Source organism: Pyricularia oryzae, chromosome 5 (assembly GCF_000002495.2).
Source record: "Pyricularia oryzae 70-15 chromosome 5, whole genome shotgun sequence".
NCBI classification, from domain to species: domain Eukaryota; kingdom Fungi; phylum Ascomycota; class Sordariomycetes; order Magnaporthales; family Pyriculariaceae; genus Pyricularia; species Pyricularia oryzae.
Window position 1 is genome coordinate 2,991,099 of NC_017852.1, and position 12,981 is coordinate 3,004,079.

A 12,981-nucleotide genomic window follows, 5' to 3' on the forward strand; every position below is an offset into this window, starting at 1 on the left:
GTCATTCTCCAAGCTCCCCCTCTAGACGGCGCACTCGCTGGAGACCTGAGTCCTCGATCCGCCGGGCGCGCCGGGGTCGGCGACCTTGCAGAGCCTGCCGTTGCCGACGCAGGTGCCGGTGCCGGCCTTGCCTCCCGTGATCAAGAGGCGGCACTTCTTGCCGGCCTGGCGGGCCTCGAGAGCCTGGGTGTTGTCGGACTCGGGAGCCGGCAGGGCCATGACGGAGGCGGCCAGGGCGAAGATGAAAGTGGCTGAGAACTTCATGTTGGCGGTGTTTTGGGTTTTTGTTGTCTTTTTTTTTGTTGTTTTTCTTTTTTTGTTGTTGTTGTTGAAAACAGGCTGAAAAGAAATGGGCTTGACGAAAATGCAAAGCCGCCGACCGGTCGAGCGGGTAAAGTAGTAGTAGTATTAGTAGTAGTATTAGTTAACGCCGGGCTCGGCCCGGCTTGTTAGCCGGCCGTTAGCAACCTCCCGAGGGGTATCTCGGCGCGCGTTCTATCTTCTTTATTTACACAGGGGGAAAACAAGGAGGGCAGAGGCGGATCGTGCCTGACCGGGTTCGGGCCCGGTCCTGCTTAGGGGGTTAGTTCACTGACGCGACCCCGTGCCTAAGGTGCACGGAGGGTTCGTCTGACGGCTTGTGCCGTGAAGTGTGGGTGAAAAGGCAGTAAGTCTATTCCTCGTCAGAGTTCGAGTCGTTTACGATCGGTGTCCCTAGGCGTAAAGTGCGTTCGTGGCGCGCGGGGCGCTGGCGGGCCGCTCTGGGGCGGGCGCTGAAGTAGTTGGTGGCTATCGAAAACGCCTGAAAGCTTGTCGGTTGCCCGAGGCTTGTCTGGAAGAATTTGCGGCGTTGGGCGCGGTCTGGCGGCCCGACCGGCCGGTCGTTGTCAGGCCACGGCCAGTTTCTCCACACCGCCCGCGAAAAGCGGCAGTGCACCGGGTGTTCAGGGGAGGTCCGCTTCCAGCACCAGGCACACGAGGTGTTTGCATCCTGGTGGTTGAAACGGTCATGGTAGGCTTTGAAATCGCCGTGGCCGGTCCTCATGGCCAAATAATGGCCCAGTAGGGGTCTTGGCAAACGCAGTTCCTCGGGCTCCTTTCTCGGTGTGTATTGGAATTTCCATTCCCTATATGCGGGGGACCGTTCACAGAGTTCTTTACGCCACCAGTCCTTCTCTATATTCGAAAGAATGGCTCTGAGGACCGTGCCGGCACCGCTATACGTGGTTTGCTGAGCCCTCGGGTCTGGGTCCGGCGGTCCGGCGGAGCCGGCCTTGGCCAGCTCGTCAGCCCGGTCGTTTCCCGGGATTCCCTGGTGCCCAGGGCACCAACGGACCCGAACCTCGGTACCTTGTTTTCGGAGTAGATCGACAAGGTTATGGAACTCCAGAAAGGCCCATTGGGACGAACGCGGCGCGTCGCCTTTAAGACCCCAAATAACCGAGGTGCTGTCCACACAAATCCAGATCCGGGCGCCTGGCTGGGCCTTGGCTGCCGCCTGTAGCCCTTTTAGGGCGCCAATCGCCTCGGCGTCGAAAACGTGGCTTTCCGGCGTAATAAATGCGGAGCCTGCGGCAAATTCCAGGCCCGCCCTAAAAGCGGCCCATCCGTACCCTATTTGGACGCAGTTGTTTTCGTGTTTTTCCGAACCATCCGTATATACCACGATATCGTCAGGTGATACCATGTCCAGCCATTCGATAAAGCGGCGGGCCGCTTCCTCTTTCGGGACTCCTCCGGTGGGGTCAGTGCGAGAATCCGGGGCATTGCGAGGTGCGCGCAACTCTAGTCTCCGGATCCGCGGGAGAAGTTGTGCAGCCGTTTGCAGGGTCGTGGCCGAATGGCCCGAGTTGCGGGCACGAGGTGTTTCACGCAGGCGGCTGACAAGGGGGTGCCCCTTGTCCGCGAGCCTTAGTCGGGCGCCGTATTTCAGGCGGGTGTAGGCCAGCGCGACGCGGGCCGAGGGTAGTCCTGCGTCCCTGAGAACAGTGGACGAGGGGGTGGTTTTATACGCCGGGAGGATTGCCCGTGCCGCTAAAACCAGCGGTTTGTTCAATGCTTTGAGGAATCCTCTTTGCTTGTGCGCTGGGTTGTACCATGCCTCGGCTGCGTAGGTGGCCGAGGAACCCACGCATGCTACCGCTGCCTTGCGAAGTGCAGCCGCAGGCGGTCCGTATTTTACTGCCCCAAAGCTCTTAAGGTGGGCAGCGACCGCCATTGCTTTGGCAGCCCTTTCGGCCACGTGGCGGCGCCCGTCTAGCCGTCGGCTGAACCAAAAACCAAGCCAACGCATGCCCGGGTAGCGCTCGGCCCCGGAGGCGCTTTGTCCGCGTCGACCGCCCGGTAATTGGACCGGGGTAACCGTTCTACCATTAATCCGGATTTCCGGGTTGCGACCGTGCCTTTTCTTAGTAATATGGATCACCTCTGTCTTTTCCGCTGCAAAATGGATCTTCTCTTCCGCCGCAATTTCGTGCATATCCCGGAGTTTATCTTCCAGCCAACGTACGTTTTCCTCCAACGAGGGTGACGATTTCCATGTAAGCACGTCGTCTGCGTATACCAACCGCCACTTCGTACCGTTTTTGACGAGATACGCCAAATATAGCATATATAGGATCGGGGAAAGGGGAGACCCTTGCGGGGTGCCGCACCCAAGCCGCCTAAAGCCCGTGGTCGTACCCTCCAGCCGGACTCGGGCCTGGCGGTCGTTTAGAAAGTTAATCACGAACCTGAGGAGCATTTTACTAAACCCAAGGCTCCGCATTTTCCGTATTAATCGCCCATGGAGGAGGGCGTCGAAGGCGCCTTGGACGTCGCATGCGACAAGGGTAACTTCCTCCCCGCGAGCTAAAGCCTGCTCGATATCGTGGGCGAGGGCACAAACCAGATCCGTCGCCGATCGTTTGGGTAGGGCACCGCCGTGGGTGCAGCTAAGGAGCCCGTTGTCGTGTATGGCCCAAGCTATCCGGCGTGCAACGAGCCTCTCGAGGCCTTTTCCGATGCAGGAGAGGAGGGCTATAGGCCGCCAGGATCGAACGCTGCTCCGGTCTTTCTTCCCCGTTTTCGGTAGCATCGCGACTTCGGCCTTCTTCCAAGGCGCTGGGAAATGTCCGAGTTCCAGGCAACGTTGGTAGAGCCTGCGCACCGGCTCGGCCAACGAAACCCATCCGGCTTTTAATAGCCGGACGGTCATTCCGTCGATGCCCGGGGACGTGCTCGTAACCCCAATGCAGGAGCGCTCCGCCTCTTCCGCACTAACCTGGGTGTCCCAAGGGATTTTAGCCTCGTCCGGCGACCAGGCCTCCAAGGGGTCTCCCTGCAGGTCATCCTCCGCCGAAAATCGGCCAAGCACCTCCCGTTGCAGTGCTTCCGCTTTTGCTAAAGGCTCGCTCACTTGCTCGCCGTTAATAACCAGCGGCGGGGACCGGAGGCGTGGTCCGGCTCCCAGCCAGCCCACCATGTTCCACAAATTCTTATCGTCGCGCAGTTGGTCGATCCGGTGCCTCCAGTACTCCCGCTTCGCGGCCCGCACCCCTTTCGTATAGGCTTTTTCCTCGGCAGAGGCGTCTGCCCTATTTACAGCGCTCCGTTTAACCCGCTGGAATTCGGACCAGAGCCGCTGGCAGTTTTCGGTCCACCAGGGAGCCGAGCTGTCCCTTTTTCCCGCCGGCGTACCCACGACCCACGTCACTTGCTCCCATAAAGTTGTAAATTCAGCTACCCACGCGTCCAATGCGTAGCCATCGGCCGCGGATCCCGGGTCCGGCATGTCTTGCATGCCAAAAGCAAGTAGCTCCGCGAACTTTGGTAACCGGTCGTCCCTAACCGAAACGTTAATCGCCTCCGGGCGGGGGGCGCCGCGCGTCCGCAGCGTGGTATAAAGGGATTCGTGGTCGGAGCCTGTGTAAAGACTGCTGTCAACCACAGTTATTGTGCTGGGGAGGTTGGAAAAGACCATATCCAGTAAACCCCCGTCGCGGTGGGTGGGCACGCCGATATTTCCTGTAAAACTCATCCCCTGGGCTTGCGCCCATGCCGTCAGTTGGTCCCCTCCGCGTGCGTTTGCGCGGCCCGGCTGGTATGCAGCAGCCGCTACGTTAAAATCGCCGCCTAGCACCGTGGGTCCATTTGGCACGGTATTGCATACCATTTCCAGCGCGGCTTCAGTGCCCGGAGCCCTATATACGTTAACAAACAATATTCCGTTAATTTCGAGCCAGAGTATGTCCCGCGTATTTTGGCCCTGCGGTAGCCGTCGTTGTGCGGCCCTTAGGGCTGCCCCCTTTTTGACGTAGGTGAGCACCCGGGGCCGGAGCCCAGTCATGGCTTCGTAAGTGTTGGCGTGCCATTCGTCCACTGGCGCAAAAACATTATAGCCCGGGTGCGTTTGTGTAATCGTATTTAGCCCGCACCATGGCTCTTAAACGTTAACCAGGTCCACCTTTCTCTGGTGGCACAACTCCAATAGGCTCAGATGCACACCCATCCTTTTACCTACGTTGGCCCAAACTACGTCGAGGCATTCCCGCTGCATATTGCCGAGCGAGTATTTCGTCATATTAATCGACGGGTTGCTTCCAAGTCTATCCCATCAGCGGGGCAAGGTTCGGCAGCCGCTGCGTCCTCCTCCATTTCGGCTGCCCAAACGATTTCGTCGTGCACGCGTTCCTGTTCAACCTGCAGGAAGTTACGGATGTCCGCCCCTGCCGCCTCGCATGGCCGCGCTCTTTTGTTTGAAATGCTCGATCGGGAGCTCGAGGTTTGCGAATGCTGCGATGAGGTGCTTAGGACCGGGATTGCAGGTGCTGGCTCTCGGCGGGCCGTTTCGGCCCGGTCGTTGATAATCGCGGCACGGTTGGCACGTCCGATTCTGCGAATCCCCTTAAGTTTACGCTGTGAAGGTCGTTCAAGCTTCCCATTTACCACCAAAGGTCGGGCAGGGCAATTCTCATGTCCGGATGGGAAATGGCCGTGGCAATTAACGCATTTGGGGGCTGCCTTGCACGGCTCTTCCTCTGTCGCATGTTTTGCTTCACCACATATGCCGCAACGCGCTTGCCGTACGCAGCGACGTATTTCGCAATATCCCTGGCAACCGTCGTGGTGGTGTGTAATTTTGCGTGATTTTTCAACCTTCCGCGCACGTTTCGACACTCCAAAAAGCTGAAAGGGCTTTACGGGTTGAAGGAAGGACACTATCCACGTGCCCTCAGCCGTATGTGGGTCGTAACCATGTTTGGAAATATGCCAGTTGACTGGCTGCTGGCCTGCTGCCACGGTAATCTCCTCCTGGATTACCTCATGTACGTCCTTTCTTCCGTCCAGGCAATTGAGCGTTCGGGGCACTCCAGAAACGGCGTATGTGTGCCAGGTTGTCGGGACAGTGACTTCCCGCGCGTCCAATGCGTCCATAATGGCCTTGACCGCGCTGGGGTTGAGGAGTTTTTGCCGTGTTTCCTCAGAGGCCACCGTAACACCCCAGCCCGTGGGGGTACGCTTGGCGTTTGGGATTTCACTGTGTGGCACCGAGACCAACTCGGCCAATTTGGTCGTTACCGCGTATGGCTCCCTCGTCACCATCCGCAATTTGTCATTTACGCGGATCAGGATGCGGTTGGACGGCTGTTCTGTCAAACGTTTCGGGGCTTGGGAGCGGTCCCGGCCCGATTGGGAGGGAGTTGCGGGGCTGTCAGGTGCATTGCCGGGCGTCGTACGTATCGGGTACGAGCGCGTGGCCGGGGTTAAAATTCGCGTTGGGGCCGCCGCTGGTGGCGTGGCGGCTCGCTCGGCCCATGTGACCGATTTGTTAGTGGGCGTGCCTCTGCCTTTAGAGGCCGACGACGCCGTGCCCGTCCTCGTAATTAAAATGCTGCGCCTTTCGCTGGAACTGGTCGGCGAACGCGACGGGGAGCGCGAACGCTCTTTTTCAGGGAGGGTGCGACTGAGGAACCAGCCGCTGATCACGTCGTCAAGTTCAAGAACAATTCTCCTAAGCGCGGCGTCCTCCGGGGCCTGTAAACTTTCGAGCTTGGCTGCAAAGACCTCTTCGAGCCAGCTGCCGACTGTTTCCACGTTTTCCAACTCCTGCTGCAGTGTTTTGATGGCCAGGGCCGGGAGGCTGGAGTACCTTCCGCGGCCAGCCGGCTCAGGCGCGTTAGCGGTGCGCGTGTCGAGAGATACGTGTCCTGACTCGGCCTGGCCCTGCGGCAAAGCCTGCGGCGTGCTCTGCGGGCGCGCGCGGCGGTTTGAGACCTCTGGTGAGGCCATGACGACCGGCGCCCGGAGGGCGAAAATTCTTCAGCTGTTAAGCTTATTGGTGTGTTTGGGTGTGAATCGCTAACAAAGGTGGGTCTGACCCATGAATGGTGGAGGATGCTGGTCGAGCGGGTAAAGTTTTGTTTGAAAAAAAAAAGGGTTTGGTGAAAGAAGTGAAGTGTTGGTGGATGGAGAACAAGAGGAACAGATCGTCAAACGGTGGAAAGCTCTTGTCGGTTATATACACCGAAAACCTAACTCGAGATTGGTGGTGCAACTCTGGATCCAACGGCAGTGACGTCGGATGCATTGACCGACCTTGTCTCCAAAAGATCCAAATTTAGCTCTGGATATGTTATACCAGTAGTTGAATAGCCCAATGCGGAATAAACAAGGTATTATAACTCCCCTGCGGACCCTGGAGGATCGGTTATTGAAACAAGTGCAATTAAGCGACGCTGTTTTATCCTCCGCTTCAAACTTTAAACCCACCTTTAGGATTGGCATTGGCAGCTGCAGCCCCATTTCCTTTCGCAGTATAATCGTACGGTTTCCCCCTAGGAAAACTCTACGACTTTAAATTTACAGGGCTGAACATGCGTGGCTTATATCTTGCAATATCGTATCGCAGTGGAGCAGGCTACGCCGATCCCAAAACCAGTCAGGGCTTACATAGTACAGATCTGCCGAAGAAAAGACCCGAGTGGCGGACTGCAGAGGCAAGTCGAGTCATGTGGGAGGTTCAAGAACTGGAAAGGCGGATCGACCGGTCCAAGCGGCCGGTCCCTGTTTTTGATTTCACACCGTATTCTGCGTACAATCCAGAGGACGAATTAGAGTTTCTTTAGCGAATGCGCCGCTTATTCTTTTTTCGTCGACGACGTATAATTTCCCCCTTGGCTCAGGCCGCCAGTTGGTGGGCATGTGTAAGTACCATGATTTGGCTCATTGATGATTGGGGTCTGGTCCAGTTTAGTCTAAAGAGGAAACTCTGACGGAATCATACGTCGAGGCCATGTGTAGCGTCCCCCTGCGGTGTTTTCTCCAGAATCGGGGTCATTATCTGGGACCGCCAAGATGGAATGCTCAGCAAGCGCCTAGCCAGCGGATTATTGGGTTTCATTTTCAACCGTCAAGCCCTCGGCCTGCGCACTGTCGCTTTAACATGAGCCTTTTATCCATCAATGTGGCTTATCTTGGTCAGAATAACAATCAAGTACAAAAGTAATACAAAGTAGTGAAAGCTTGACTAAAGACTATTACAACTGGACGCACACCTGACATATGCAAGACTTGCTACTTTAGTCAGCGCAGCAGGTTTGGCCCGACGTCTGTTGTCTCAAAGTCTTTGTTTACGCTGGACGCCCATAAGAGACCCGCCAAAGTATAATCTTTGAATATAAAAATGGGCCAGAGAGTCTTTGATTTCTTTTCCCTGAAAAATAGAAATTTGGTGGCTAGATTAACAAAGATATCTCAGCCTCTAATAATGGGCCTGTCTAGGCAATTATTAATCATCGCTGGCTTAGCTGCCAATGAGAAGTTGACGGGTATCTGCGGCTAGTTATTCAAATCAAACTCGCTTGCCTAGGCCAGAATACTGTAGCATCGTTGTAGCACAGCAAGCATGGCAAGAGTAATCAAAGGAATTGCTTGTCCTTTACTTGTTTGAATTTACCCACACTTTGCTTGTCCTCCAGGACAGCTCAACCACTACCTAAACGCATTCAACCTCTCAGCCTCGGCCTTGTCGCCCCCCGCCACAAAATTCACCGTCCAGTCCCAAAGATCCTCCTGGAGCTTTTCCGAGTAGCTATCCTTGCTCGACATGATCTCCTCCCTGCCCTCGAAGTACCTCCCCGTGACCCCCTCGACGTCCGCCCCGACAGCCAGCCGGGCCAGGCTGCGGCCCGACTCCTCGGCCGTGTGCACGTTGGGCGAAAACACCATCCTCAGCAGCCACAGGAGCCTCGGCAGCACGGCGACCCACAGCCAGCGCTGCACCCGCGTCGTCTCCCGCGCCAGCCCCGTCCCCGGCATCAGGCCCGGATCCATCGCCGTGACCGACACGCTCCGCTCCGGCACGGCGTCGCCGAGGTGTCGCGCCAGCGCGTACGCCCAGAGCACGTTGCAGAGCTTGGCGGTGGTGTAGTGGGCGCGGCTGGGGAGGGCGGCGCGCTCGGGCGGCGGGTAGGCCACCTGGGCGGCGGTGGTGTAGACGGGGTCGGGCATGCCGGACCGCTGCGCCGGGTCGTGCGTGCCGCTCGACGTCAGCACCACGCGGGCGCCGCGCGGGACCAGCCTGGGGAACAGCAGGTGGAAGAGCAGGGCGTGGCCGGCGTGGGCAATGGCAAAGGTCTTTTCCATGCCGTCGGGGGTCAGGGTCAGGCCGTTGGGGAACTGCAGCGCCGCGTTGAAGACGAGGGCTTTGATGGGCGGCTTGCTCTCGTCCGCCATCCAGTCGCGGGCGAAGCGGCGGACGTCGGTCGGGTTGGCCAGGTCGATGGGGAGGAACTGCGTGTTGGACTGGTTGAGGGACTTGTTGATGGCGCCGGCCGCGTCGTCGTTGCTGCTCCTCGACGCGATGACGATGAGGTGGTCCGGGCAGTCTTTGGCCATCTGCGTGGCTGCTGCAAACCCCATACCGGCTGTGCCCCCGGTGATGATGATGGAATATTTGAAGCCCGACATTCTTGTTTGCAAGTGCATGTAGTGTATGTGAGATTTTACTTTTAGTAAAAGCTTGCAGAATTTTGATCAAAAACAAAGCGTCAACATGTGCTCTAATCATCAAGTATTTATACAAATCAAAGCCAAAGGTCCCAAGATACCCAGTTACACTTGTACACTGCATGATGCGTAGCCAACTTATCTCGAGTAGGATTTTGGGTCAAGACCGCGGTGGCCGTGGTGGAAATGCCGCGGGATTCAGCTTGGAGCCCACAATCGGTTGAAAACCCTTACAAATCGCATGTCTTGTCTACCATGCAATACCATGCAAACTGACTAGTCGTAGATATCAGCGCAATTAAACAAATAGAAACAATTTTGCTGTAAATGATCTTGTAACTGTGTGGTCATGCATGCCTAATTCGGCGTCAAAATCTGGCTCTTTTAGCGACCAGACTACTCGCGATATAAGTGTCTAGTGAGATGCGGGTTCTGCCGCCTCTTTTGGATGACAGCCAATTAAGCTGACCACAGACATCGATTCCAGGGTTGTTTGTGAATGGCAGATACTGTAGCAAAGTTTACCTAATCTTTGCACAATCGCAAAAGGGATGCCACCCGAATTAAATGTAACAGCAAGACAAAGTTACGCCAGGCAGCAGCAGAATCAATGTCGTCCGCCAAAAAAAAACATGTCTGGCTGATCTTCAAAAGGAAAGCACAGCCCCCAAATGCAGAGCCAAGACTCGGATAACTCCCCCGGCTTGTCGTGCTTCATCCAGCACGGCAATTACAACCCACGGTTACCCACCACTGCTTACTATGCTTTACTAGCGCCCACTAATTGTCATACACCAGCAAAAAAAAAAAAAAAAAAAAAAAAAAAAAAGAGCAGACAGCTCGGTTCCCTTGTCCCCCGATCGGGAAGCCATGCATTCCAGACAGGCATCAAATAAACCCTAGCAGCAGCCCAGTGATCATGACAGCCCAGCACATACCTCGCTCGGCACATGGCATGGATTCGAGGGCTGTGTGCCCGTCATACAATAATTTAGGCCGGCACATTGTTCATGGTGCTCAGAGGCTGCGGTGAGCCCCCGGATGCCTAAGCCTGCATCCTGCGGTCCGTGATATATGACTGCTGGCATGCGTCCCCTTTTTTATCTTTTGTCTGCGCTGAAGCAGCTCAACGAGACAGATAAAAACATCTGAGCGTACATTGAACCTGCCAAGTATATCTAACAATCTCCAGTTTTTCCCAACGTAAAAATAACATTTTAATCCTACACCATGTCCCGAAGACCCAGAACAGGCGCCATGCTGAGCGCCGTCGTCTTGGCCACCATGGCCCCGATACTAGGTGCGTCTCCGGTGCCGGACGACATGCTGAACATGCACAAGCTCCTCCGCCGCGAGCCTCCCAAGGCGCTCCCGCAAAACGCTTCGGCGCCGGAGCTGAGGTGGCAGCCGACGATGGACTTTGACAAGGACGGGTGCTACAACACGCCGGCGATGGACGGCACGGGCAAGATAACGCCGGGGCTCAACAACATGTTCACGGGCACCGACACGGGGTGCCGCGACGCCTCGGACCTGGACAACAACAACGTCTACGTGCGGTCGCGCTGCAACAACGGCTGGTGCGTCTTTCTGTACGACTACTACTTTGAAAAGGACGTCGCGCTGCCCTACCTGCCCGACGTCGGCCACCGGCACGACTGGGAGCACGTCGCCGTCTTTGTCGAGGGCGGCGACCGGGCCCGGCTCGTGGCCGCGTCGGCGCACGGCGGCTACGCCACCCGCCAGGCGGACGAGGTCAGGTGGGACGGCGACCACCCCAAGATGGTCTACCACAAGGACGGCATCGGCACGCACTGCTTCCGCTTCGGCAGCGAGGCCGACGACGGCAAGATTGAGAACCACCGCGGCAAGTGGTTCCTGGGCTCGCTGGTGTCGTTTGACGGCTTCCCCAGCACGCAGCTGCGGGACAAGTTGTTCTCGCACGACTTTGGCGCCGCCACCATCGGCATCAAGGATTCTCAGTTCCAGAGCAACATCGACAAGGCTAGGGGCAAGGACGGCGCTCCGGGGTTTGATAGCAGTAAAGATGACGGCAGCGGTGGCAGGTTGTAGGTTTGGCAGAAGGACGTATTTTAGAGTAGAGGGTCTGTATATAAGCAAAGATGAAGTTGAGAATTAATTTATTCCCTCAAAGTTTGATGTAATTGAAATTCAGATTTCAAACTAGCCTATTGGTTTAATTTATACGTAGCGAACACTTTGGGCAGAGACACTAATTAATTTCAACCTTGTTACGCAGTTTGAATTCGTGTATGTTTGCTAGTCTGGCCAGTAGAACTCGACGAGTCTGAGCATGTACCAAGCCCTGGTTCTAATTCATACGCGCTTTTGACTGTGAAATAATAAAACCAAAGCTAATCAAAGCTTCTTCTCAGCTTATAATATGACTTCTTTTGAGGACTTGAAGCGGTTTGAAGTTATAATTCTATTACTGACCAGCGCAAACAAATGCTAGTCTTGCATGAGCTATATTCGGCACGGTGAGCTCTCCTACCGTGCATCGTGATTCGTCTCCAACTTTTTCACCAAGTAGCATCAAGTTGAAGTCTAACGGTGCTGGTCAATGAGATCATGGCTCCTCTACTCGGAAGCGGGGGAAGAATCACAAAAGGTCGAAACAAAAAAGGACACGTCTTGGAGCATGCCTCGCTGCTGATGGAAACTAAACTCGAATTCTGAATAGGTGCCCAAGGCACAACATATGCGACGCGATGCGGTGTCCAAATAGTGACGTGTCCGGCGCCTAGGTTCATTCAAATTTATCCAGGGCCCCAGTTGTTAAGGCTTTGCTCTGCGTCCGATATCGCCGCGCATTGCACCAAAAAAAAAAGCAAGAATAAAAAAGCAGACTTGGCGGCCTTTGCAGTTAATTTAAATGGTAGTTTTAACAAATGTGATAGTCGGGTACCTAAGTTAAATAGATCACCACCCGCGACTTGGAAATACCCCCTTGTCCAGCCAAAACCTGTAAAGCTTCTTCTGACGATTGACATCAAACAGTAGGAGGAGGAGGAGGTATTTTACAGCACTTGAAAAGGGGTTCGCAGCCATTGGTACAAATCTAAAACCATTCCATTAGATTTAATACATTGTTAAGCACAGAAGGGCAAATCACACAACCCAAAATGCTGGAAAGTTGGCAAGGACTTACACTGCAATCAGGAACATTAGGTGCGCCAGAGCTTGAGCAGCGCTCTGCTGAGGCAGCCAGTACTCTTGATGGGGGAAATTCTTCTGTTGATGTTGCTTTTTCCGCCAAGCAGATGGCCGGAAGGAGAAAAAGGAGAGCTCTGAACAAAAGCATATTGTTCAAAGGTAGCCTCGAATGGCCGACGTAGTTCCCAAGAAAAAAAAAGAAAAAAGAAATAAAAAAGATTAATTGATTTAGTAGAGTGAAGCTGCACAATTCTAGTTGACGGGTGCGTTGTTTTGATCGAGATGCGCAGTCTGTGAGCATTTGACCAAGGCTCTGGGGCCTTATATATCCCGAACGGAAATTATCATGAGTCAAGTTGGTCGCCTCACTGCCCAGTATATCGAGTTGAGACGACCTTGGTTTTACCTTGGACAGCTAAGTTTAGTGCGAAAGCCGGTAAAGGACAAAAATATCCAGTTCAACTCTATATGCGTATCCGACACAGGCTATACCACGGTAGTTATCTCGATGACTCGGGTGACATTTAGAAAAGGACAGTTGTAGAGATTGGAATCCACACTTGGCCCTGAACAAATGTACCGGCGAGAATTGGGCTTGTTTGTTTCTTTACGAATTGAAAGTTTGCGACTAGGCTATAATTGGGATAAACAAAACAAGACAACACCCGATGGCGGCTTCTCAAACTACCTACGTATAGGTAGGTGCATGTTAAATTCGGGTACCTTTCCACTGTAGGCCTACGGGGCACATTTATTCAGTGAGGGGCAGCTTTACAGGGTCGGCTGACCATCTTTTGCCCACGTCGATGCAATGCA

The 12,981-nt window shown here is 54.9% G+C and overlaps 5 protein-coding genes across 5 annotated transcripts; 1 reads left to right on the forward strand and 4 right to left on the reverse strand.

Annotated features, from left to right (window-relative positions):
- Positions 1–21: 21 nt before the first annotated feature.
- Positions 22–380, reverse strand: MGG_17464 (uncharacterized protein; the record flags this gene model as incomplete). Its single annotated transcript, XM_003718624.1, has 1 exon — positions 22–380. The coding sequence occupies exon 1, from the start codon at positions 262–264 to the stop codon at positions 22–24; it is 243 nt and encodes an 80-aa protein (XP_003718672.1). The 5' UTR covers positions 265–380.
- A 4,177-nt stretch (positions 381–4,557) lies between these two features.
- Positions 4,558–6,270, reverse strand: MGG_17465 (uncharacterized protein; the record flags this gene model as incomplete). The annotated part of the gene is made up of 1 exon (XM_003718625.1): positions 4,558–6,270. One exon carries the CDS (start codon positions 6,268–6,270, stop codon positions 4,558–4,560), a length of 1,713 nt encoding a protein of 570 aa, XP_003718673.1.
- A 1,643-nt stretch (positions 6,271–7,913) lies between these two features.
- On the reverse strand, positions 7,914–9,099 carry MGG_00402 (uncharacterized protein). The gene has a single exon (XM_003718626.1). The coding sequence runs from the start codon at positions 8,965–8,967 to the stop codon at positions 7,972–7,974; it is 996 nt and encodes a 331-aa protein (XP_003718674.1). The 5' UTR covers positions 8,968–9,099; the 3' UTR covers positions 7,914–7,971.
- Positions 9,100–10,029: 930 nt separating this feature from the next.
- MGG_00401 (uncharacterized protein) lies at positions 10,030–11,061 on the forward strand (the record flags this gene model as incomplete). The annotated part of the gene is made up of 2 exons (XM_003718627.1): positions 10,030–10,051; positions 10,289–11,061. 2 exons carry the CDS (start codon positions 10,030–10,032, stop codon positions 11,059–11,061), a joined length of 795 nt encoding a protein of 264 aa, XP_003718675.1.
- Positions 11,062–11,802: 741 nt separating this feature from the next.
- Positions 11,803–12,883, reverse strand: MGG_00400 (uncharacterized protein). Its single transcript, XM_003718628.1, has 2 exons — positions 12,161–12,883; positions 11,803–12,070 (listed from the first exon to the last, which is right to left on the reverse strand). The coding sequence occupies exons 1-2, from the start codon at positions 12,464–12,466 to the stop codon at positions 12,002–12,004; spliced, it is 375 nt and encodes a 124-aa protein (XP_003718676.1). The 5' UTR covers positions 12,467–12,883; the 3' UTR covers positions 11,803–12,001.
- Positions 12,884–12,981: the final 98 nt, after the last annotated feature.

Excerpts from the sequence above, each read along its gene's own strand:
- MGG_00402 (XM_003718626.1), bottom strand. The coding sequence starts at position 8,967 with ATGCACTTGCAAACAAGAATGTCGGGCTTCAAATATTCCATCATCATC.
- MGG_00400 (XM_003718628.1), bottom strand. The coding sequence starts at position 12,466 with ATGCTCACAGACTGCGCATCTCGATCAAAACAACGCACCCGTCAACTA. Across the intron at positions 12,071-12,160 it reads CTAATGTTCCTGATTGCAGT|ATTTGTACCAATGGCTGCGA; the intron begins GTAAGTCCTTGC and ends GAATGGTTTTAG.